This window comes from Pseudopipra pipra, chromosome 30 (assembly GCF_036250125.1).
Source record: "Pseudopipra pipra isolate bDixPip1 chromosome 30, bDixPip1.hap1, whole genome shotgun sequence".
NCBI lineage: Eukaryota > Metazoa > Chordata > Aves > Passeriformes > Pipridae > Pseudopipra > Pseudopipra pipra.
The window spans coordinates 1,378,972-1,397,635 of NC_087578.1; the positions used below are offsets into that span (position 1 = coordinate 1,378,972).

At 71.1% G+C, this 18,664-nt stretch overlaps 5 protein-coding genes across 9 annotated transcripts; 2 read left to right on the forward strand and 3 right to left on the reverse strand.

Moving 5' to 3' along the window:
- Window positions 1-430: 430 nt before the first annotated feature.
- On the reverse strand, window positions 431-3,627 carry RND1 (Rho family GTPase 1). Its single transcript, XM_064639022.1, has 5 exons — window positions 3,457-3,627; window positions 3,283-3,370; window positions 1,738-1,847; window positions 1,298-1,432; window positions 431-1,219 (listed from the first exon to the last, which is right to left on the reverse strand). Exons 1-5 carry the CDS (start codon window positions 3,574-3,576, stop codon window positions 974-976), a joined length of 699 nt encoding a protein of 232 aa, XP_064495092.1. The 5' UTR covers window positions 3,577-3,627; the 3' UTR covers window positions 431-973.
- A 199-nt stretch (window positions 3,628-3,826) lies between these two features.
- CCDC65 (coiled-coil domain containing 65) lies at window positions 3,827-7,049 on the forward strand. 2 transcript variants are annotated; one of them, XM_064638989.1, is made up of 9 exons: window positions 3,827-3,852; window positions 4,079-4,212; window positions 4,681-4,848; window positions 4,919-5,088; window positions 5,210-5,348; window positions 5,434-5,631; window positions 6,050-6,268; window positions 6,357-6,509; window positions 6,611-7,049. In XM_064638989.1, the coding sequence occupies exons 2-9, from the start codon at window positions 4,087-4,089 to the stop codon at window positions 6,833-6,835; spliced, it is 1,398 nt and encodes a 465-aa protein (XP_064495059.1). In that variant the 5' UTR covers window positions 3,827-3,852; window positions 4,079-4,086; the 3' UTR covers window positions 6,836-7,049. The 2 variants fall into 2 exon arrangements, with proteins under 2 accessions (XP_064495059.1, XP_064495058.1); XM_064638988.1 differs by lacking the exon at window positions 3,827-3,852 and having other exon boundaries at window positions 3,961-4,212.
- A 173-nt stretch (window positions 7,050-7,222) lies between these two features.
- Window positions 7,223-9,266, reverse strand: FKBP11 (FKBP prolyl isomerase 11). The gene is made up of 6 exons (XM_064639028.1): window positions 9,076-9,266; window positions 8,563-8,628; window positions 7,814-7,901; window positions 7,692-7,725; window positions 7,536-7,606; window positions 7,223-7,456 (listed from the first exon to the last, which is right to left on the reverse strand). Exons 1-6 carry the CDS (start codon window positions 9,190-9,192, stop codon window positions 7,239-7,241), a joined length of 594 nt encoding a protein of 197 aa, XP_064495098.1. The 5' UTR covers window positions 9,193-9,266; the 3' UTR covers window positions 7,223-7,238.
- Window positions 9,267-10,687: 1,421 nt separating this feature from the next.
- ARF3 (ADP ribosylation factor 3) lies at window positions 10,688-13,881 on the reverse strand. Of its 4 annotated transcripts, XM_064639027.1 has the most exons (5): window positions 13,524-13,633; window positions 12,533-12,712; window positions 12,310-12,420; window positions 12,080-12,204; window positions 10,688-11,699 (listed from the first exon to the last, which is right to left on the reverse strand). In XM_064639027.1, exons 2-5 carry the CDS (start codon window positions 12,678-12,680, stop codon window positions 11,538-11,540), a joined length of 546 nt encoding a protein of 181 aa, XP_064495097.1. In that variant the 5' UTR covers window positions 12,681-12,712; window positions 13,524-13,633; the 3' UTR covers window positions 10,688-11,537. The 4 variants fall into 4 exon arrangements, with proteins under 4 accessions (XP_064495097.1, XP_064495096.1, XP_064495094.1 ...); XM_064639026.1 differs by lacking the exon at window positions 13,524-13,633 and adding an exon at window positions 13,778-13,881 and having other exon boundaries at window positions 12,080-12,420; XM_064639024.1 differs by having other exon boundaries at window positions 12,080-12,420; window positions 13,524-13,651.
- A 782-nt stretch (window positions 13,882-14,663) lies between these two features.
- Window positions 14,664-18,586, forward strand: WNT1 (Wnt family member 1). Its single transcript, XM_064639001.1, has 4 exons — window positions 14,664-16,398; window positions 16,670-16,923; window positions 17,131-17,396; window positions 17,709-18,586. The coding sequence occupies exons 1-4, from the start codon at window positions 16,298-16,300 to the stop codon at window positions 18,195-18,197; spliced, it is 1,110 nt and encodes a 369-aa protein (XP_064495071.1). The 5' UTR covers window positions 14,664-16,297; the 3' UTR covers window positions 18,198-18,586.
- The last annotated feature ends 78 nt before the right edge of the window (window positions 18,587-18,664 follow it).

Genomic DNA, 18,664 nt, shown 5'->3' on the forward strand with positions numbered 1-18,664 from the left:
CCGCGCTCCCTGAATCCCGCCGGGAGCTCCTGCGTGCCCCCATGAGTCCTCCCCGGGTTGGTGTCACTGAGCCCCCCCAAAGGGTCAGTGTCTCTACGTACCCCAAAACCCTACAGGGACCCCCTCCCTCTCTGGTCACTGTCTTGTCCCTACCTACCCCAAATCCCCAGAGATGCCCCCAGGACAGTGATCCCGCATCCCTGTGACCCCCAAGCCGCCAGGGACCCCCAGATCAGCATCCCTGCAGGAGCCTCATGCCCCCACTGAACCCCCATTCCCAAGCTGAAATTCCCAGGCAGAGTCTGGGGGGGGCATTTTGGGGTACCCAGGGGCCCCCCACCCCCCCACATCAGTGTCCCCATCCCCAGTGACTCCAAAACCACCTCCCCAAAACCCACAACCCCCCCAAAAACGCCACACCAGGCAGGGCTGCACATAGGTGGGTGTTATATTTCTGATAATAAATAAGCTTTTTAAGAACACTGACATGGAACAGAGACACCCCCCCCACCCCAGACAGTCCATAAAACAACCCCCCCCCAGCATCCCCCAACCCGCCAGGGTCCCCCCAGGGCCAAGCAGTGGATGAGGGGTGGGGAAAACAGGATGAGTCCATGGATGAGCCCCATGATGTGCACCCCAAATCCCACAGGGACGTCCCAGGACTGTGTCCCCGTGTCCCTGTGCACCCCAAACCCCACAGGGACGTCCCTGGGTTAGTGTTTCCAGGGTTCTGTGCACCCCAAACCCCACAGGGACCCAGGTGCTGAGCAGCCCCCCAGCCCTCCCTCCCCACAGGGGCAGCCCCCCCGGCCGGGGGCTGGCAGGGCAATGGTGTGATAGGGGGGCAGCAGCACCCCCTCCTCCTCAGGGGGTGGTGGGGCCAGGGCCCTGTCCAGCCCCCCCCATCCCACCCTGGGGACTTGGGAGGGGGCTGGAAGGGGGGGGAGGGTCATTCCTGTCCCCCCCCCCTTCACATGACAGAGCAGCTTTTTGCCTTTTCCTTCTTGAAGGTGTTGGAGATGAGCTCGGAGCGGCTGGGCAGGTGCAGGAGTCTCTTGGAGAGGCTGCGGGGGGGGCTCTGGGGGGGCTGCTGGGGGGCTCTGCTGAGGCAGAGGCCGGACACGGTCCGGAAGATGCTGTGGACGCTCTTCTCCGAGGTGAAGGCCGAGCACTCCAGGTACCCCTCGGCTCCCAACTGCCTGGCCATGGCACAGCCCTGGGAGCAGCCCCATGTCAGACCACTGGCACTACCCCAGCCCACCTCCCCCCGGCCCCCCACGGGGCCCCCCCCGACCTGCTCGTAGGAGATGGGGGCCTGTTTCTGGTGCGAGAGCTCCAGGAGGGTGCTCAGGTCTGTCCTCAGGTCCGTCTTGCAGCCGATGAGCAGCACCCGCGTGTTGGGGCAATAATCCAGGATTTCTGTCTTCCACTGCGGGGTGGGAGCTGCCGTCAGGGAGAGGGGACCCCAAAACCCCAAACACCACAGGGACCCCCCTGGGTTGGTGTCCCCACAGCCCCGTGTACCCCAAACCCTGCAGGAAACTCCTGGGACAATGTCCCTGAGCCCCACAAACGCTGCAGGGATCCCCCTCCACAGATGGTGTCCCCACGTCCCTGTGCACCCCAAACCCCCCAGGGGCCTCCTGGGTCAGCGTCCCCACATCCCTGAGCCCCCCCAAGCCCCCAGGGACCCATCCCTGAGCCCCCCCAAACCCCCCAGGGACCCTGTCCCACCTTCTTGGCGGCGCTGTCGAGGGTCTCGGGGCGGCTGATGTCGAAGCAGAGCAGGACGGCGTCCGAGTCGCTGTAGCAGAGGGGCCTCACGTTGTCATAGTAGGGGGAGCCTGGGGGGTATGGAGGGGGTGTCACCTCTCAACCCCCCCCAGAGGGACACAGGGACCCAGGCAGGGGGTGCTGGCAAAGGGACACGACCCCGTTCCTGCCTGGGGGGGGGGGGCTCACAGCTCTAGACCCCCCCCCAAAAGGGGCAGAGCCCCCCCAAAAGGGACGGAGGGGGGGCACACAGTTCTAGAGCCCCCCAAAACAGACACAGCCCCCCTCCTGCCCAGGGTGGAGGGCACAGCTCTAGAGCCCCCCCCAAAAAACACACACAGCCCTCCAAAAGGGATGGGGGGGCACACAGCTCTAGAGCCCCCCAAAATAGACGCAGCCCCCCTCCTGCCCGGGGTGGGGGCACAGTTCTGGAGCCCCCCCAAAGCGCCACCCCCGTCCCCGCAGCCCATCGAACGCATCGCGCCTTGACGAGGCACCGGGAAATGGATCCCGCGGTGTTTATGTAACAGCCTCCCCACCCCCCGCATTTTGGGGAGCCCCGCCAGCACCGAGGGGTGTCTGGGGGGGGGAGGCAGCCGGGAGAGGGGTGGGGGGGCTGCCACCCCCGCGGGGTCCCCGGGGACACGGAGCCACCGGCACCGCACCGGGGACTGCGGGGGACGCGGGGCGGGGGGCGTCCATGGGGTGTAGGGGGTGCCCCCGCCCCCCCTCGCCCCCCAAAAGGCCTCGGAGGGGGTTTCGCAGCCCAGACGCTCCGTGCACGGAATAGCAAAGAGGCTGCGCCAGCGCATCGCCATGGCAACCGGGGACCGGCTGGGGACCCCCCCGCCAGGGGGGACACTGCAGCACCGGGCAGGGCTGCCCCGACCCCCCCCGACCCCTCCCGGACTCCCCACCTTTCGGGGTGCCCCGGGAGGAGCAGCACCGGAATCGCCCATACCCCCCCCCCGTTCGCAGGCAGGGCGCGGGGGGCACCCTGAGCTCCCTCTGGGGGGCTCGGCGGGGTGGGGGACCCCCCAAAGGAAGGGGCTCAGCCCTGTGTGACCCCCTCCCGTCTGTGTCTGTGCCCCCACCGCGGGGTCGGTCCCTGTGCCCCCCGGACTCAGGGATGCGACCGCAGACCCGAAGCCCCCCCAGGGGTCCCCACTGCGGCCAACAAGCCCCCCCTTGCTGGGACCTCAAAACACCGCAGGGACCGCACTGGGCCCACTAGGCCCCCCCTTCAGGGACTCCAAAACACCTCCGGGACCCCAAAAAACATCCCCAGGACGCCACTGCGGCCACCAACCCCCCCCCTTCCCCGCTGCAGGGACCCCAAAACACCCCACTGTAGGGACGCCCCCACTGCAGCCCCCATCAAACCGCAGTCTTACAACCCCCCGCGCCCTCAGACCACCAAATACCTCCATCACCCCCACCAGGACCGGGGCTGCACTCCCGGTACCGGAGCCCCCCGTACATGCACCGCGTGTCCCCTCCCGGTACCGGAGGTGTCCCAGAGGCTCAGTTCCACCCGCTGCTCCTCGCTGGCCAGACACGCCGTGTAGTTCTCAAACACGGTGGGCACGTACGTCTGCAACGGCACCGGCACCGTCAGCGCCCGCTCCGGTCCAGCCACCCGGTGCGCGGTGCCGGCTCCCGGTGGCTGCCCCGGCTCACCTCGGGGTAGCAGTCCTTGGCCAGCACCTGCAGCATGGCCGTTTTGCCGCACTGCACGTCGCCCACCAGCACCAGCTTGCAGCGGGCCGGGGCGGCCGGTGCCGGCCTCCGCTCCCGCATGGCGGCGGCACCGCGCGCGAAAAACTCCCCACACGATCCCGCCCGCCCACCGCCCTGCGTCCCGCCGCCGCAGGGACCTTATATACGCCGCCGCCGCCGCCGGGCCCCGCCCACGGCGGCGCCCGCCCGCCAATCACCGCGGGGGCACCCGGAGCGTCGGCCAATGGCGGAGAGGTGGGACCCGCGGGACCCGCTCCGGTCCGCCAGGGGGCGCCCGCGCGGGCGAGGGCGGAAGTTGGAGCACTGGGAGCGGAAGTGGCCGTTGCTGGGAGACCGGTGGGACGCGGGAGCGGGGCCGGTACCGGGAGGGGGGACCCCAAAAATGGGGGGGATGGAGGGTTCTGGAGGGGCAGATGGGGGTGGGCAGAGGGCGATGAGGCCGAGGGGTCCTTGGACGGGGAGAGGGGGGATGAACAGGGGGAAACGGGCCTGGGTGGGCCCTGGAGGGGCCATCACTGAGCCCCCCCCCGAGCGTCCCCCCACCCCTACCAACGGATCCCAGGTCCAGCCATGGCGGGGGCCCGTCCCGGCGCCCCCGGGTCGGCCGAGGCCGAGCTCCTGCTGCTGCAGAGCCAAGCGCTGGCCGAGGAGGAGGCGGCCAAGACCAGGCGGGAGCTGCTCACCCGCTTCCTGCAGGTCCGGGACCCCACTGCAGCGATGCCCCCACTGCAACCCCCCCCAAACCTCCAGGACCCCTCCAGGGATCCCCCAGCCCCCTTTTTCCCTGCTCAACCCCATCTCCAGCCCCCCCGAGCTCACCCCCATCTCCTTCCCCAGCCCCCCATCGCCCCTTGCCCACTCCCATCTCCCCCTCCAGGACCCTCCAGGCCCATTTTCCCCCCACCCATCTCCATCTCTCCCTCCAGAGATCCCCAGGCTCATTCCAATCTCCCCACCACACCCTTCCCAGCCCCCCATCGCCCCCTGCCCACCCCCATCTCCCCCTCCGAGCTCCCCTAAGCCCCTTTCCCCCCAGCTCACCCCCATCTCCAGACCCGCCACCCGCTCCCACTCCGAGCTCCCCAAACCACCTTCCCCCAGCCCATACCCCCATCACCCCGGGTGGGCAGCCCCCCTGCCACACCTCCCGCGCCCCCCCCGCAGGACAAGCTGTCCCGGGAGCAGCAGCTCAGCACGGGGGGGCTCCACCAGCTGCGGACGCTGTGGCGCTCGGCGCTGCGGCACGCCAAGGACCAGGAGCTGCGCGGGGACATCGAGACCCTCAGCCAGACCTTCTCGCAGCTCATGGACTGCAAGGACGCCGTCATCGAGGTGGCTGCGGGGCCGGTGGAGCCGGGGGGGGGCCGCAGGGGACACTTGTGACCCCCCCTAAACTCCCCAGGCGCTGCTGAGGGAGCTGGAGGAGGCGGAGGAGCAGCAGAGCCGAGCCCTGCGCAGCCACCTGAGCCTCACGGACCAGCTGCTGCAGCTCCAGCGCTGCCGCCTGGGCTACCTGGAGGAGGGGTTTGCTGCCCAGGTGGGCGCCCTGAAGGCAGAGTTTGAGGCTGAGAGGTGCGGGATTTCTGGGGGGAGAAGGGGGACGGGGCAGCAGTGGCGCCCGGCGGGTGTCCCAGGGTGAGGCTGAGCCTCTGCCGGGGAGGGAACCCCTGTACCCCCCTGTGTGGCCCTGCAGGAGGACCATCCTGAAGCAGCAGGAGTGGGAAAGCTGGTGTCTGGAGGACATGGCGCTGGCCACGGAGCAGGACCACGCCAGGACCGACCACGAGGCCACGCTGGGCTTCCAGAGCGCCCGGGACGACATCAAAAGCAAGGCAGGGGCAGGAGGGAGCGACCAGGGGGCTTTAGGGCTGGAGAGGGAGGTCTGGGGGCGGCAGGTCACCCCCTGTGTGTCCCCAGAGCTGGCAGGAGCAGCAGTACAGCCGCCTGCAGCTGGTGGGGAGGCTGGAGGGGCTGTGGAAGCAGATCCAGAAGGCCCGGCAGAGCTACAACGAGGCCACGGAGCACAAGATGGCCGAGTTCAAGGAGCTGCTGAGGAAGTGCGAGAAGAGCTCCCGGGAGATCGAGGAGCAGGCGCAGAAGCTGCAGAAGCTCCAGGTTTTGGCAGGGAGCTGGGTGGCTGTGGGAGCAGGGACACCCCTGCCCACTGCTCGCTTCCCATGGAAGCACAGAGCTGTTGAGGTTGGAAAAGCCTCCAAGGCCATCGAGTCCAGCCATTAACCGGGAGGTGACAACGGGCTGGGCTAAGCAGGGGCCTCCCAAAGAGCTTGTGCTGCAGCACCTGAGCTGTGGCTCATAAAATCATGGAATCGTTAAGGCTGGAAAAGCCTCTGAGACCATCGAGTCCAACCATCAACCCAACACTACCAAGGCCACCACTGAACCACGTCCAGCCGTTATTTGAACACTCCCAGGGGACAGCACATCCACCACTGCCCTGACCAGCCCACTCCAGTGCCCCACCAGCCTTCCCACGAGGGAATTTTCCCCGGCACCCAACCCCCTGTTCCACCAGGACACGGTGGCAGCCACCAGGGCCCAGATCGCGGCTCACGCCCGGGAGAGCGAGGAGCAGATCCAGCGGGCCCGGGAGGGGAAGGAAGAGGCCCTGCGGCAGCTCCAGGAGCTCCGCAAGGAGGTGACCGGGGCGGTGGCCGCGGCTCGCGCCGACCTGGCCACGCTCAGCTGCCAGAGCGGGGCCGCCCTCAAGGCGCTGCTGCGGGTGGTGGAGAAGGTGAGCCCGGCAGTGCCGAGGGGGGACATCCCCGTGTCCCGGTGTCCCCTCCCACCTGCCCTTCCCCCTGTTACCCCCCCCCCCCCAGGCCCAGCGCATCCTGCGCCTGGCCGAGATGTGCCGCAGGCTGGAGACGGAGGAGGAGAAGGTGCTGCCCTTCTACCCCTCCTCGCTGGCCGAGGGGGAGCTGCAGGACGCCCGCAGAGTCCTGGAGGAGACCCCCGTGGAGCCCCTGGCACAGGTGAGGAGGCACTGCCCGGGGGTCCTGGATGTGCCCACAGGGAACAAGGGTCGGGATCCGGCCCTGAGGACCCCCCAGCTCTCGTCCCTCCCTCCCCCCAGGCTGCACAGGACTATGTGGGGCTGGAGCGGTTCTGGCAGCGGTTCAACAAGGCGAAGCTGGAGGAGAAGGTGCTGGAGAAGACACGGGCAGCCCTGGCAAACAGGAACCGGCACCTGCGGGAGCTGCTCCAGCAGTACCTGGCGGGGGTCTCGGTCAGCCGCAAGGTGCTCAAAGACCTCGACCCCCTCCTCGCCACCAAGCAAGAGCCACGTCCCCAGAAATGAGCCCCGAGCTGGGGCGGGGCCACACTCGGGGACATCAGGACACAGCACACCCCGAGAGCCTCCAGGGAGGGGTCACCCCCCCAGACCCCGTCCTCGGCTCTGCCGGCTCCAGCTGAGACCCCCACGGGCAAACCAGGGACCTGCCTGGTGCTTGGGGACACCAGGGACTTGTCACTGCCCGGAGATGCCATAAAAGAGCAAAACTGCCCAAAAATGTGCTCCAGGGTCTTATTTCTGGGATTCACTGACTGGGGGGGGGCTTTGTCACCTTCCACTCAGGTCTGACGTGACCCACCAAGGCCCTGGAGCAGGCAGGGAGCTGGGGGGGTGCACAGCCTCTTCCCACTGCTCCATCCCCACCACTGTCCCGGTCAGAGCAGCCACAGATGCCGAGGGGAAGGTTTTATTTCTTTTTGGCTTTGTTCCTCTTCTCCTCCTTCAGCTTTTTCTTGGAGAGCTTGGGGCTGCTGGCCTTGCGGTACAGGTGGAACCCGATGAGCCCCAGCAGGGCCGGCACCAGCCCCAGGCACAGCAGCGGCACCACCTCGTTCACCACCTTCTGCCAGTAACTGGCCCGGGACAGCCCCACCAGCTCCACCTCAAACCGCAGCACCGCGTCACCTGTGAGGGGGGCACGGCCTGAGTGGGGGCCACGGCGGCTCGGGGGGGACCCCACGGGGACCCCCAGGGCTGCACTCACCTGGGATGGTGGGAGGGGAGCCCCGCTTGCCGTAGGCCAGGTGAGGGGGGATGATGGCTCTGCGCTTCTCCCTGCCACGGGGAGACCGTCGGTGCCACGTGGGGGGGACACGGTGGGGGGACGCTGCCCACCCCCGTGCCCCCCATCCCCGCTTACCCCACACACATGTCCAGCAGACTCTGCTCCAGGCCTGCAGGAGAGCGGGGAGAGGGGTGAGCGGGGCCTGGGGGCCTGGGTACCCCTCACCCCCCACCCCGGTCCCCTCAGCCCCCACTCACCGGGGATCACTTGGCGCTTGCCCAGCTCCACCTGGAGCGGGTCCCGGCTCAGGGAGGAGTCGATGATCCGCCCGTCCTCCAGGGTGCCCTGCGGGACACACGGACACAGTCACAGCCGGGGTCACCCCTGGGGATGCGGCCCCAGTGCTTTCCCCATGCGGGGCCCAGTATCATCCCACTCCTGCTCTGGTGCTGATCCCAGTGCCCGCCCTGTGCCATCCCTGTGCTGGTCCCAGTTCCGGTGTCCCCCACTGTGCAACCCCTGTGCCATGCTGGGGACATCCCCACTGCTTGCAGTGCCAAGGCCACTCTCAGGGCAATCCTCGGGCTGATCCCAGTGCCAACCATGCCCATACTCGGGTTCTCCCACGCCAGCCCCAGTGCCACCCCTGTGCCTTCCCAGGTGCTCCCCCAGAGCCCACCCCAGTGCCATCCCCAGGCCGCCAACCCCAGTGCTACCCCTGTGCCAGTCCAGGTGCCACCCAGAGCCCATCCTGAGGCCGTCCCCATCCCAGTTCCAGTGCCACTCTGGCGTCGCCCCCATGCCCACCCTAGTGCCGTCCCCATGCCCACCCCGGTGCCACCCCTACACTCACTCCGGTACCACCACGGTGCCACCCCAGTGTCCACCCCGGTACCACCCCCGGTACCGCCCCGGTGCCGGCCGAGCCCCCCCCCCCGTGCCGGTGCCCCCCGCCCCGCCCGCGGGAGCGCAGTGCTGACGTGTTCCTCCCGCCGCCCGCCCGCACCGTGTAGTGGATGTGCACCGTGTCCCCCGGCGCCGACAGCTCCGTGCAGCCCTCGGGGGGGGCCACCTGCAACGGGGGGGGGTCACTGGAAGCCGGGACGGGGCCCCCTCGCCTCGGGGTCCCCGCAGCCCCCGTGCCCACGTGTCCCCCGAGCGCTCCGCGAACCGGACTCTCCCCCCGGCTCCCCCGTCCTCCCGGCTCGCCGTGTTCCTCCCCGCAGCCCGGTCCTCCCCGTGCCCCCCCGCGGCAGTCCGGTCCTCCCGGTGCCCCCCGGCTCGCACTCGTTCCGCAGCCCGGTCCTCCCGGTACGCTGTGCCCCCCCGCCCCCCGTGCCCAGGCCGGGCTCTCCGGTGCCCCCCGAGCAACAGCGTCCCGCGGGTGCCCCGTTCCCCGCCGGTGCCTCCGTCCTCCGCCAGCGTCCCGCCGGTGCCCCGCCGGTCCCAGCTCCCCGCCCGAAGGGGCCGCGGGGGTCCCCGGTGCCTCCCGGTCCTCCCGCCCCTTCCCCGAGCTCACAATGGTCTCCAGCCGCAGCTCCCGGGCGCCGGTTTCGGTTTCGCTCTCGGCGGCGCGGGCGAGCGGCGGCGGCGGCAGCAGCAGCGCCAGGAGCAGCAGCGCGGCGGGGGACGGCATGGCCGGGCTGGCGGCGGAGGAACCGGGACCGGCACCGGGACCGCCCTTCCCGCCCCGGGACCCGCCCCCGGGACCGCCCCCCGCCCCGGGACCGGCCCCGGGACGGGCACCCGCGGCTGCCCCCGGGCCCCGGCGGGGTCGAGGGACAGGGGGGGTCCCCGGGACTGGCCGCTCTGTCGGTGCCCGGTGCCACGCGTGCGCTCCGGTGCCACCCGGTGCCACCGGGTGCCACCCAGCCCGGCCGGCACCGAGGTCCCCCTCTGCCCGGGCACTGTCCCGGGGGGCGTCATGGTGGAGGTCCGGGTGGGGGTCCGGGAGGGGTTCGGGACCGGGGGGCTCGTTCCCCGGGTACAGCTCCCGGTGTCCCGTCGCCGCCGGTGCCAGCAGGCGGCAGCACCGCCCGGGGAAACCGGCGCCCACCGGGACCCGGGACCCCCCCCCGGCCCCCGGCGGGTGCAGAGCATCCCTTCTCCTGGCACCCCAGCGTCCCTTCCAGCTCCCGGCCGTGCCCAACAAGAGAAGCCGAGCCCGAGCGGGGGACCCGGGGGCTCGATTAGGGCCCGGTGGGACCGAATTTGCCCCAAACATCGTCGTCCCTGTGCCTGGGGGTCCCCAGCCCGCAGAGTCCCCCCGGTCTGAGGGGGTCACACCGGCACGCGGATCCCTCGCCCCGTGCCAGCAGTGATGGCCCCGTTGCCAGCAGTGGTGGCACTGGCCCCGGTACAGCTCCCGGACGGTGGCCCCGTTGACGCCGGTGGTGGCCCCGGTGCAGCTCCCGGACGACGGCATCGGCACGCCGGCCCCACCGGCGCACCCACATACCAGCCCCGGTTGCCGAGAGGTGGGGAAGCCGGGCTGGCGGCGGGGCCCGGGGCGCTAATGGGATTAGGGGCGCCGGGTCAGCCCCCGCCGCACAAAGCCCTCGGTCCGGCCGGTGGGAACGCGCCGGTGCCGGCTCCGCTGCCCCCCCCCACCGGGGAGCCCCGGTCACTCCCACCGCAGCCCCCCGGTGTCATCTCTGCGGCTCCCACCCACCGGGGAGCCCCGGACCCCCCCAGTCTGACCCCCCCCGTGTCATCACCACAGCCAAGAGCAGCCCCCCAGCCAGCAGCCCAGAGGGGACACAGGGATGGGGATGGCAGCGCTGGCTCCAAATGCCACTCAACCCCCCCTTGACTTACGGGGGGGGGGGTGTGACACAGGGCTGGGGGGTGACACGAGGGGACCGAGCCCCCACTCGCGCCCAGGCCGGCGCTGGCACCGTCCCCACGCCCCAGCTGGGATTAGCACTAATGGGATTTGCCATTTCATCCAATATTCCCCTAAAGATGAGCCTGGGAAGGAGGGGGGGGGCCCCCTCTCCCCCTGCCAGCCCCCCCCCCTCGCCCCTGTTAAGCTCTTTCTAATTAAAGGCAGCCCGGGGCTGTCCATCACCGTCCCCTCCGCGGGACCCCCGCGCCGGGGGGGCTGCGGAAGAAGAGCCGAGGGGCAGCGCTACATAAAACATGTTTAATATCCAAGGGGGGGGTTGGGAGGGGGTCACCCACCGTCTCAGGCGTGGGGGGGGGGGGGCTGGGGAGGGGGGGCGAGAACACACGTCCCCGGACGGGGCAGAGCCGCAGCGACACGTCACACCAAGCACAGACCGGGGGTATAAATACGGTGCTGGGGGGGGGGACAGCACGGGAGGGGGGGGACACCGTCTGTCTGTGAGGGGCAGGGACATACAATCACTATGCTGGCATGGAGGGGGTGGGGACAGGCGGCCGGGTGAGGGGGGGGCACGGCCAGGGGGACCGTGGGGGTCCCGGCAGCCTCGTGTCCCCCCCCCTCCATTCGGGTCGCGCTGCGGGGAGGAGACCTGCCTCGAAGTGACATGAGGGGGGGGCCGGGGACGTGTGGGACCCCCGGGGGGGGGCACTCAGGGCCAGGAGGGGGTGCTGGGAGGGAGGAGGGGGGTGTATGGTCCCAAATCCCCCCCACGGCCCCGCTGCCCCCACATTTGGTCCAGAGGAAGGCGAGAGGTGCAGGGACATGCATGGGGACGGGGTGTCCCTGGCCCCCCCCCCGGTCAGGGCAGCGCCAAGGGGACCCCCCCAGCCCCCATCCCCCCCTCCTCTCCTGGGGCTCTGCCCCCGCCCCCCCGGGCGTTATATAGAGCTCTAATTCCACGCACGCACACACGAGATCCGAGGGGAACCAGGGGGACCCCAAAAAAGGCGAAAAACCCCACAGCAACCGGTGCCAGAAGAAAGCAAAACCCAGCCGGGGCGGGGAGGGGGCGGCCGGGGGGGCCCTGGCGTGGCCCCGGGGGAGGGGCCGGGGGGGCACGGGGTGGCCCCCCCTCACTTTTTGTTCTTGAGCTGGTTGGCGAGCCAGTCGAGGCCCTCGTAGAGCCCGTCCCCGCTGGTGGCACAGGTGGCCTGGATGTACCAGTTACGGTGGCGCAGGGAGTGCAGCCCCAGCTTGTCCGTGATCTCCGCCGCGTTCATGGCGTTGGGCAGGTCCTGGGGGGGCACAGGGAGGGGCATCACGTGCTGGCCATCACACCATCACACGGGGATGGGCATGGCCCTGCCATCAGCCCTGATGCCACGGGGATGGAAATGGTCCTGCCGTGGGGTCTCTTTGACACCAGCCTTGGTACCACGGGCATGGGCACAGTCCTGCCACAGCAGGGGTGGGATACCAGCCCTGACACCCCGGGAATGGGCTCCTGGAACAGCCACCCAGATACCAGCCCTGACACCCCGGGAATGGGCTCCTGGAACAGCCACCCAGACACCAGCCCTGACACCCCGGGGATGGGCACACTCCTGGCACAGCCCTGACGCCCTGGGGACGGTCTCAGCCCTGCCACGGGGGCCCTGCCCGCCCCCAGACCCACCTGCTTGTTGGCAAAGACGAGCAGGACGGCGTCCCGCAGCTCATCCTCCGCCAGCATCCGCATCAGCTCCTCCCGCGCCTCGTTCACCCGCTCCCGGTCGTTGCTGTCCACCACGAAGATCAGCCCTGGGGGACAGGAGCGGGCACTGGTGGGGTCCCTGGTGCTGGCGGGGTCCCCTCGGCCGCCCTCACCCCCGTGTCCCCCACCCCGTGTCCCCCCAGGACACGCACCCTGGGTGTTTTGGAAGTAATGCCTCCAGAGGGGCCGGATCTTGTCCTGCCCACCCACGTCCCACACGGTGAAGCTGATGTTCTTGTACTCCACCGTCTCCACGTTGAACCCTGCGGGCAGCGACAGCAGAGGGAAACTGAGGCACAGGGAGCCACGAGCCCCCTCGGAGGAGAGCCCTGATGGGGAGGGGTCCGTGCTCGGTGCCCCCACAACCCCACCCACCGATGGTGGGGATGGTGGTGACGATCTCCCCCAGTTTGAGCTTGTAGAGGATGGTGGTCTTCCCGGCGGCGTCCAGCCCCACCATCAGGATCCGCATCTCCTTCTTCCCGATCAGGCTCTTCAGCAGGTTCCCGAAGATGTTGCCCATGGTGACGGCGGCGCTGGCTCCGAGGCCGGATCCTGCGGGGGCACGGGGCAGGCTGGGGGTGGCCCTGAAATCTGCAGGGAGGGGGCTGTAGGGATCCCCCGTGCTCCGGGGGGGGCTGCGGGGATGGGGGAGCCCCACGTCCCAGGGGATGCAGGGCTTGGGGGACCCCAAGTGAGGGGCTGAGGAGTGGGTCACGCGCTCCGTGGGGGTGTCCCTGTGTGCAGCTCGATATGGGGGGGCTGTAAGCAGAGGGGGCCCACCCTGCAAGGGGACAGCCCAGGGTGCTGCACAGGGGGAAACTGAGGCAGAGATCGCGCCCTACTCGGGGGGAGCAGAGCCCCCCCGTCCCCGACCCCCCCTCTGCACTTCCAGCCCCCGCATGACCCCCCCCATCACCGCAGCCTCGCCGGGGGGACCCTCATCGCCCCCCCCCCGCACCGCAGAGCGCCCCCCCCATATCCGTGTGCAGCCGCCCGCCCCCGGGACCCCCCGAATTCACCTCGCCCCCCATCCCACACCACCCCCCATCCTCCCAAATCACCGCCCTCCCCCCCCCGCACTGCGCCGCCCCCCCGCGCCGCATCGCCCCCCGCCCCCGCCCGCCGCACCGCACCGCACCCCCCCCTCCCCCGGCACGACCCCCCCCTCCCCACCCCTCCGCTCCCGGGGCTCCGCACCCCCCGCCGCACCGGGAACCCCCGCACGCGCTGCAGCCCCCCCCCCCCCCCGCGGGGCCGGTGCGGTGCCGACCCCCCTGCGCGCGTGTGTGTCCCCCCCGTCCCCCCCCCCGGCGATGCCCGCGCCCCGCATCCCCCCGCGGTGCGGCGCGGGCCCCCCCCGCACCTGGTGCCGGTGCCGGTGCCGGTGCCGCCCCCGCCGCCGCTGACTCTGCACCGCTCCCGCCGCCGGAAGCGGAGGCCCCGATCGCGCCGATCTCGCGAGAGCGCCCGGTGCCCCCCCCCCCGCCGCCCCGCACCGCTTCCCGCACACCCGCCCCCCCCCCCCCCGCACCGGGACCGGGGGCGCGCGCGGGGAGCGGCGGGGGGGGGGGCGGGGGGGACGGAGGGGGTGCAATCGCGAGAGCCGCGAGGCGTTACCATGGCGACGGATGCAGCAGTGCGGGGCGGGGGGGGCTCGGAGGGGGGGTCCCGGTGTCGTTCCCCGCCCACACCCCCCGCCGGGAGCCCCTCCACTTCGGGGGGACCCGCACCGGGGGTCGGGATGGGCCGGTGGGGAGCGGGGGGGTCCCGGTGCTCCCCCCCCGCTCCGTGCGCACCGGGAGAGGCAGAACCCCGTCCGACCCCGGCGTGCCCTGTGCTTCACGGGGGGGCGGGGACCCCAAAACGTCACGGGGGTCCCGGGGATGCTCCCCCCCCAAACGGGAACCCCGGGCCAGGCTGAGCCCGCCCGCGCCGTCCCGGTACCGGCTGTAACGAGGCCGTCCCGGTGCTCACGGACGGGGCAGGGACTGGCAGCGGGTGCGGTGGACCCCCGGGTCCCCTTCCACGTCCGTATGTCCCCGTTGTCTGTCCGTCCGCCCCTGCCTGGTGCGACGGGACGGGACGGGGCGCCGTCGGGTCGCAGCAGAGGGGATGGGGGGGCAACGGGGCCTCGGGACAGCGGGCAGGGGGTGCGGGGGGGCCGGAGGTCCCGGAGAATCCCGGGATGTAGCGGGGGAGGCGCGGGCCGTGTTTGGGCCCCGCCGCTGGTGGCACAACCCCGGGCAGGGCCCTCTCGGCCGCGCCCCGGGGCCTCCCCGCGGCCGCTGACCTCAGCCCCGGGAGCCCCGACGGGGCGGCGGCCGGAGGGCGCGGACACGGCCCGGCCCGGCCGGGAACCGGGGCGGGGGAGGCGGGAGAGCCGTCCTGGATCAGACCCCGGGGCGGCCCTGGGCCCCTGCCGGGCCGGGGGAGGGGGTGCGGGGGGTGCCCGGCGCGAGCCCCCCGCCGCCGCCGTCCCGGGCTTTGTCCGTCCCTGAATTGAACTGATGAGCGGCGGCCCCGGGCCGTGACGGGCGAGCGGGGCTAATCCGGCCCCGCATGACTGGTCCGGGGAAACCGCGGCGGGGGGATTACACCCCCCGGGCCCCGCCCCAACGGGGGGCTCAGCTCAGCCCCCCCGGCCCGCCCGGCTCCGCACCGGGGACTTCACACCCGCCCGGGGACAGCGGGGACAGAGCCTTGTCCCAACCGAGACCGGGCCACCAGCACCGGCCCTGCGTGACCGTGTCCTGGCCGTGGGCACCCCGGACCGCCCCCGCTGCGTCCGGGCACCCCCTGCCCTTCGTTCTTCTATCTCCCTCAGTCCCTCCGTCCCCCGTGTTCATCCGCCCCTCTGACACACCCGGTACCGGCTCAGACCGGGTGCCCCGGGGCAGCGGGAGCCGTGCGGGGCAGTGCTGCGCCCACGCGGGCTGTGCACTCCGTAGGTGTCCACGGGCACGTTCACGAGGGTGCGGGGTGCCGCCAGGACAGCCCGGGACAGCCCGGGACAGCCCGGTCCCGAGCGGCGAGGGACGCGGCCGTCCTGTCGCGCCGGGCACGGATCGGGACGGGAGGGGGATCTGGGGGCTCCGGACCGGCACCGTCACCAGCGCGGCTCCGGTGGTCCTACGTCCCGGGGGGCTGCACGTCCTGTCCCCCGCAAAGCCCGTGGCCCCTGAATTCTGCCTCCCCCGTGCGCCCGGGGCTGTCCCGGGAGATCCCGTCACTCCCCCTCCCTGTGCACCCCGGGCTGTCCCGGGAGATCCCGGGCTATTCCCGTTCCTCACTCCCTCCGTACACCCGGAGCCGTCCCGGGCCGTCCCGGGCTATTCCGGAACCGGCTCCTCCTTGTGCCGGGAGCTGTCGCGGGTCGTGCTGGGCTCCCCCCGCCGGTGCCGGTAGAGCGTGTGCGAGGGGCGGCGGGGAGGGCGGGGGACGGCAGCCGGGGGCTCTGGGCACGGGGCCGGGGCGCAGCCACCCGCCGGGCTAATCCGGCCCGTGACGGACAGCCCCGGCGCCGCCGCTCCCGCCGCCCCGTAAGAGGTGCCGCGGCTCCGCCGCTCCCCATTGTTAGGGCGAGGACGCGGGGAGGCCCCGCGCGGCGGGACCGGCCCACGGGGACCCTCCGCGCCGCCCCTATAAGAGGGAAGGGGCTGGAAGATGCTCCCGGGTGCTGAGCGCTGCGCACCCGCCGCGCCGAGCCGAGTCCAGCCGGGCCGCCTCTCCGGGGAGCCGCCGGCACCGAGCACCGGGCACCGGGTCCCGCGAACGGACCGCAGAGAACCGGTACCGACACGGGGTACCGCGCCCGGACTGCCGAGCGCCGGGTCTGCGGCGGCGGCACCGCGCACGGAGCGCCCGACGCCGCGCTCCAGGGACCGGGCAGGGAGCGCCGGGCACCGCACCCCCGACGCCGCGCCCCGGCCACCGGCTGCACCCCTGTGCCGGTGCCGGTGCCGGCCCGCCCGCCCGGCGCTCCCCGCGTCCCCCCCGCGGCCGTCCTGATCTCGGAGCCGCCCCGCGCGTCCGGAAACACGCGTGGATGTAGCGGCCGGGCCGGGGGCTCCGCGGCACCATAAATACCGGGACGGCCGCTCGCCCGCGCACTCTGCCGGGGCTCCCGGGGCCGGAGCCATGCGCGCGGCCGCGCTGGGGTTGGCGCTCCGGGCGCTCTGGGCTCTGGCCCTCTCCTCCCTCTCCAACACGCTGGCGGTGAACAACAGCGGGCGGTGGTGGTGAGTCCGACGGCACCGGCACCGGTACCAGTACCGGGGCAGTGGAGTGGGAAAGAGGGGCTGGCACCGGCGCAGCAGCAGCTGCCCCGTACCCAGGGATGGGGCACATGGAGGGACACGGGGCTGCGATCCCCGGGGTGGGATCCCTGCGGGGGATACCCGGGGAGGAGGATGCTCCAGTAGTATCAAGGAGTCCCCGGGGAGGTTGAGGTGAGGAGGGAGATGCCGGGGACCCCCCCGCTGGTGGTCACCGTCCCCACCTGTGCCACAGGGGCATCATCAACGTGGCCTCGTCCACCAACCTGCTGACGGACTCCAAGAACGTGCAGCTGGTGCTGGACCCCAGCCTGCAGCTGCTGAGCCGCAAGCAGCGCAAGCTGATCCGGCAGAACCCCGGCATCCTGCACAGCGTCAGCTCCGGCCTCCAGACAGCCATCAAGGAGTGCAAGTGGCAGTTCCGCAACCGCCGCTGGAACTGTCCCACCTCGCAGGGCCCCAACATCTTCGGCAAAATCGTCAACCGGGGTGAGGCTGCAGGGGCAGCACGGGGGGCCCCCGACCCCCTCTGTGCACCCCCGAGCCAGGATGCTCGGCAAAGAGCCCCTGGTTTGCCGTGGGGCACCGCCAGCCTGTCGTGGTGGAGGGTTGGGGGTGCTGCTGGGGGGTTGGGGGTGCTGCTGGGTGCCCCCTCCCCACCCTGGCAGCACCCTGAGGCCCCGCTCCCCTCCGCAGGCTGCCGGGAGACGGCGTTCATCTTTGCCATCACCAGCGCCGGCGTGACGCACTCGGTGGCCCGGTCGTGCTCCGAGGGGTCCATCGAGTCCTGCACCTGCGACTACCGGCGCCGTGGCCCCGGGGGGCCCGACTGGCACTGGGGGGGCTGCAGCGACAACATCGACTTCGGGCGCCTCTTCGGGAGGGAGTTTGTGGACTCCAGCGAGAAGGGCCGAGACCTGCGTTTCCTCATGAACCTGCACAACAACGAGGCCGGGCGCATGGTGAGGGCACCAGGGGCACGGTGAGGGTACCAGGGGCATGGTGAGGGCACCAGGGGCATGGTAAGGGCATGCCCTGAGGGGCTTCAGGCAGCACTGGTGTGGGCACTGGGATGGGCACGGCCACCAAGCCCCCCAGCCTGTCCCCATGTGCGGGTTGGGAACTGTCAGAGAAGAGTCTCTCACTCGGCTTTGGGAGGCTGAGTGCAATGTGATGCTGTGGGGCAATGGGGTGCAGGAGCTCCGTGGTCCTCGGGGTGGACAGGGGGGTTCCAGGCTGCTCACAGCACCCCAAACCCCCCTCTTCCCTTCCAGACGGTCTTCTCGGAGATGCGCCAGGAGTGCAAGTGCCACGGCATGTCGGGCTCCTGCACCGTCCGCACCTGCTGGATGCGGCTGCCCACCTTCCGCGCCGTGGGCGACGTCCTGAAGGATCGCTTCGACGGCGCCTCCCGCGTCATCTACGGCAACAAGGGCAGCAACCGGGCGTCGCGGGTGGAGCTGCACCACTTGGAGCCCGAGAACCCGGCCCACAAGCCGCCCTCGCCCCACGACCTCGTCTACTTCGAGAAGTCCCCCAATTTCTGCACCTACAGCGGGAAGACGGGCACGGCGGGCACGGCGGGGAGGTTCTGCAACAGCTCCTCGCCGGGGCTGGACGGGTGCGAGCTGCTGTGCTGCGGGCGCGGGTACCGCACGCGCACCCAGCGCGTCACCGAGCGCTGCAACTGCACCTTCCACTGGTGCTGCCACGTCAGCTGCCTCAACTGCACCAACACCCAGGTGCTGCACGAGTGTCTGTGACCCCCCCCCCGGCCCCCCGGGACCACCCTGCCCAGCCCCGGAGGGGGTCTGTGCCACACACCCCCCATGAGGGGTGCCCGGCTGGATTGGAGGCGCCCGTGGGCGGGGGTATGGATGTGCCCCCCAGGGACCCCCGTCCTGCCACGGGTGGGCTTGGTGCCACGCACCTTCCCGGCCACCCCCCGGCTCCACGGGGTCCCCTTCTCGCTGTAAATAAAATATTTATTGTGGACGGTTCGACGCCGTCGCCCCCTCCCCGCTTCGCTGGCCCCAGGCCCTGGTTTTTGTAATTAAAGAAAATAATAATTAATAATAATTAATAATAATGATGCTTTGTTACAGGTGTCACTGATAGCCTTTAGAGAAGAATAAAGGATATATTTTTATCAGTCCTGACCTGATCCGTGTCTGGGGGGGCTGAGGAAGGGAGGGTACAAGCTTGGGGAGGGGGGACACCAATGGTCCCC

What these genes read in the sequence shown, in the direction of transcription:
- CCDC65 (XM_064638989.1), top strand. Translation starts at nt 4,087, where the DNA reads ATGGCGGGGGCCCGTCCCGGCGCCCCCGGGTCGGCCGAGGCCGAGCTC. An exon ending in TGCTCACCCGCTTCCTGCAG is followed by an intron (nt 4,213 to 4,680) that starts GTCCGGGACCCC and finishes CCCCCCCCGCAG; the next exon opens with GACAAGCTGTCCCGGGAGCA. An exon ending in CCGTGGAGCCCCTGGCACAG is followed by an intron (nt 6,510 to 6,610) that starts GTGAGGAGGCAC and finishes CCCTCCCCCCAG; the next exon opens with GCTGCACAGGACTATGTGGG.
- WNT1 (XM_064639001.1), top strand. Translation starts at nt 16,298, where the DNA reads ATGCGCGCGGCCGCGCTGGGGTTGGCGCTCCGGGCGCTCTGGGCTCTG. An exon ending in CGGCAAAATCGTCAACCGGG is followed by an intron (nt 16,924 to 17,130) that starts GTGAGGCTGCAG and finishes TCCCCTCCGCAG; the next exon opens with GCTGCCGGGAGACGGCGTTC. An exon ending in ACAACGAGGCCGGGCGCATG is followed by an intron (nt 17,397 to 17,708) that starts GTGAGGGCACCA and finishes CTTCCCTTCCAG; the next exon opens with ACGGTCTTCTCGGAGATGCG.
- FKBP11 (XM_064639028.1), bottom strand. Translation starts at nt 9,192, where the DNA reads ATGCCGTCCCCCGCCGCGCTGCTGCTCCTGGCGCTGCTGCTGCCGCCG. An exon ending in AGCTGCGGCTGGAGACCATT is followed by an intron (nt 8,629 to 9,075) that starts GTGAGCTCGGGG and finishes CCCCCGTTGCAG; the next exon opens with GTGGCCCCCCCCGAGGGCTG. An exon ending in CTGCTGGACATGTGTGTGGG is followed by an intron (nt 7,607 to 7,691) that starts GTAAGCGGGGAT and finishes TCCCCGTGGCAG; the next exon opens with GGAGAAGCGCAGAGCCATCA.
- ARF3 (XM_064639026.1), bottom strand. Translation starts at nt 12,680, where the DNA reads ATGGGCAACATCTTCGGGAACCTGCTGAAGAGCCTGATCGGGAAGAAG. An exon ending in CACCACCATCCCCACCATCG is followed by an intron (nt 12,421 to 12,532) that starts GTGGGTGGGGTT and finishes CGCTGCCCGCAG; the next exon opens with GGTTCAACGTGGAGACGGTG. An exon ending in TCGTCTTTGCCAACAAGCAG is followed by an intron (nt 11,700 to 12,079) that starts GTGGGTCTGGGG and finishes GTGCCCCCCCAG; the next exon opens with GACCTGCCCAACGCCATGAA.
- RND1 (XM_064639022.1), bottom strand. Translation starts at nt 3,576, where the DNA reads ATGCGGGAGCGGAGGCCGGCACCGGCCGCCCCGGCCCGCTGCAAGCTG. An exon ending in CCAAGGACTGCTACCCCGAG is followed by an intron (nt 3,371 to 3,456) that starts GTGAGCCGGGGC and finishes GTGCCGTTGCAG; the next exon opens with ACGTACGTGCCCACCGTGTT. An exon ending in CCCCCATCTCCTACGAGCAG is followed by an intron (nt 1,220 to 1,297) that starts GTCGGGGGGGGC and finishes GGCTGCTCCCAG; the next exon opens with GGCTGTGCCATGGCCAGGCA.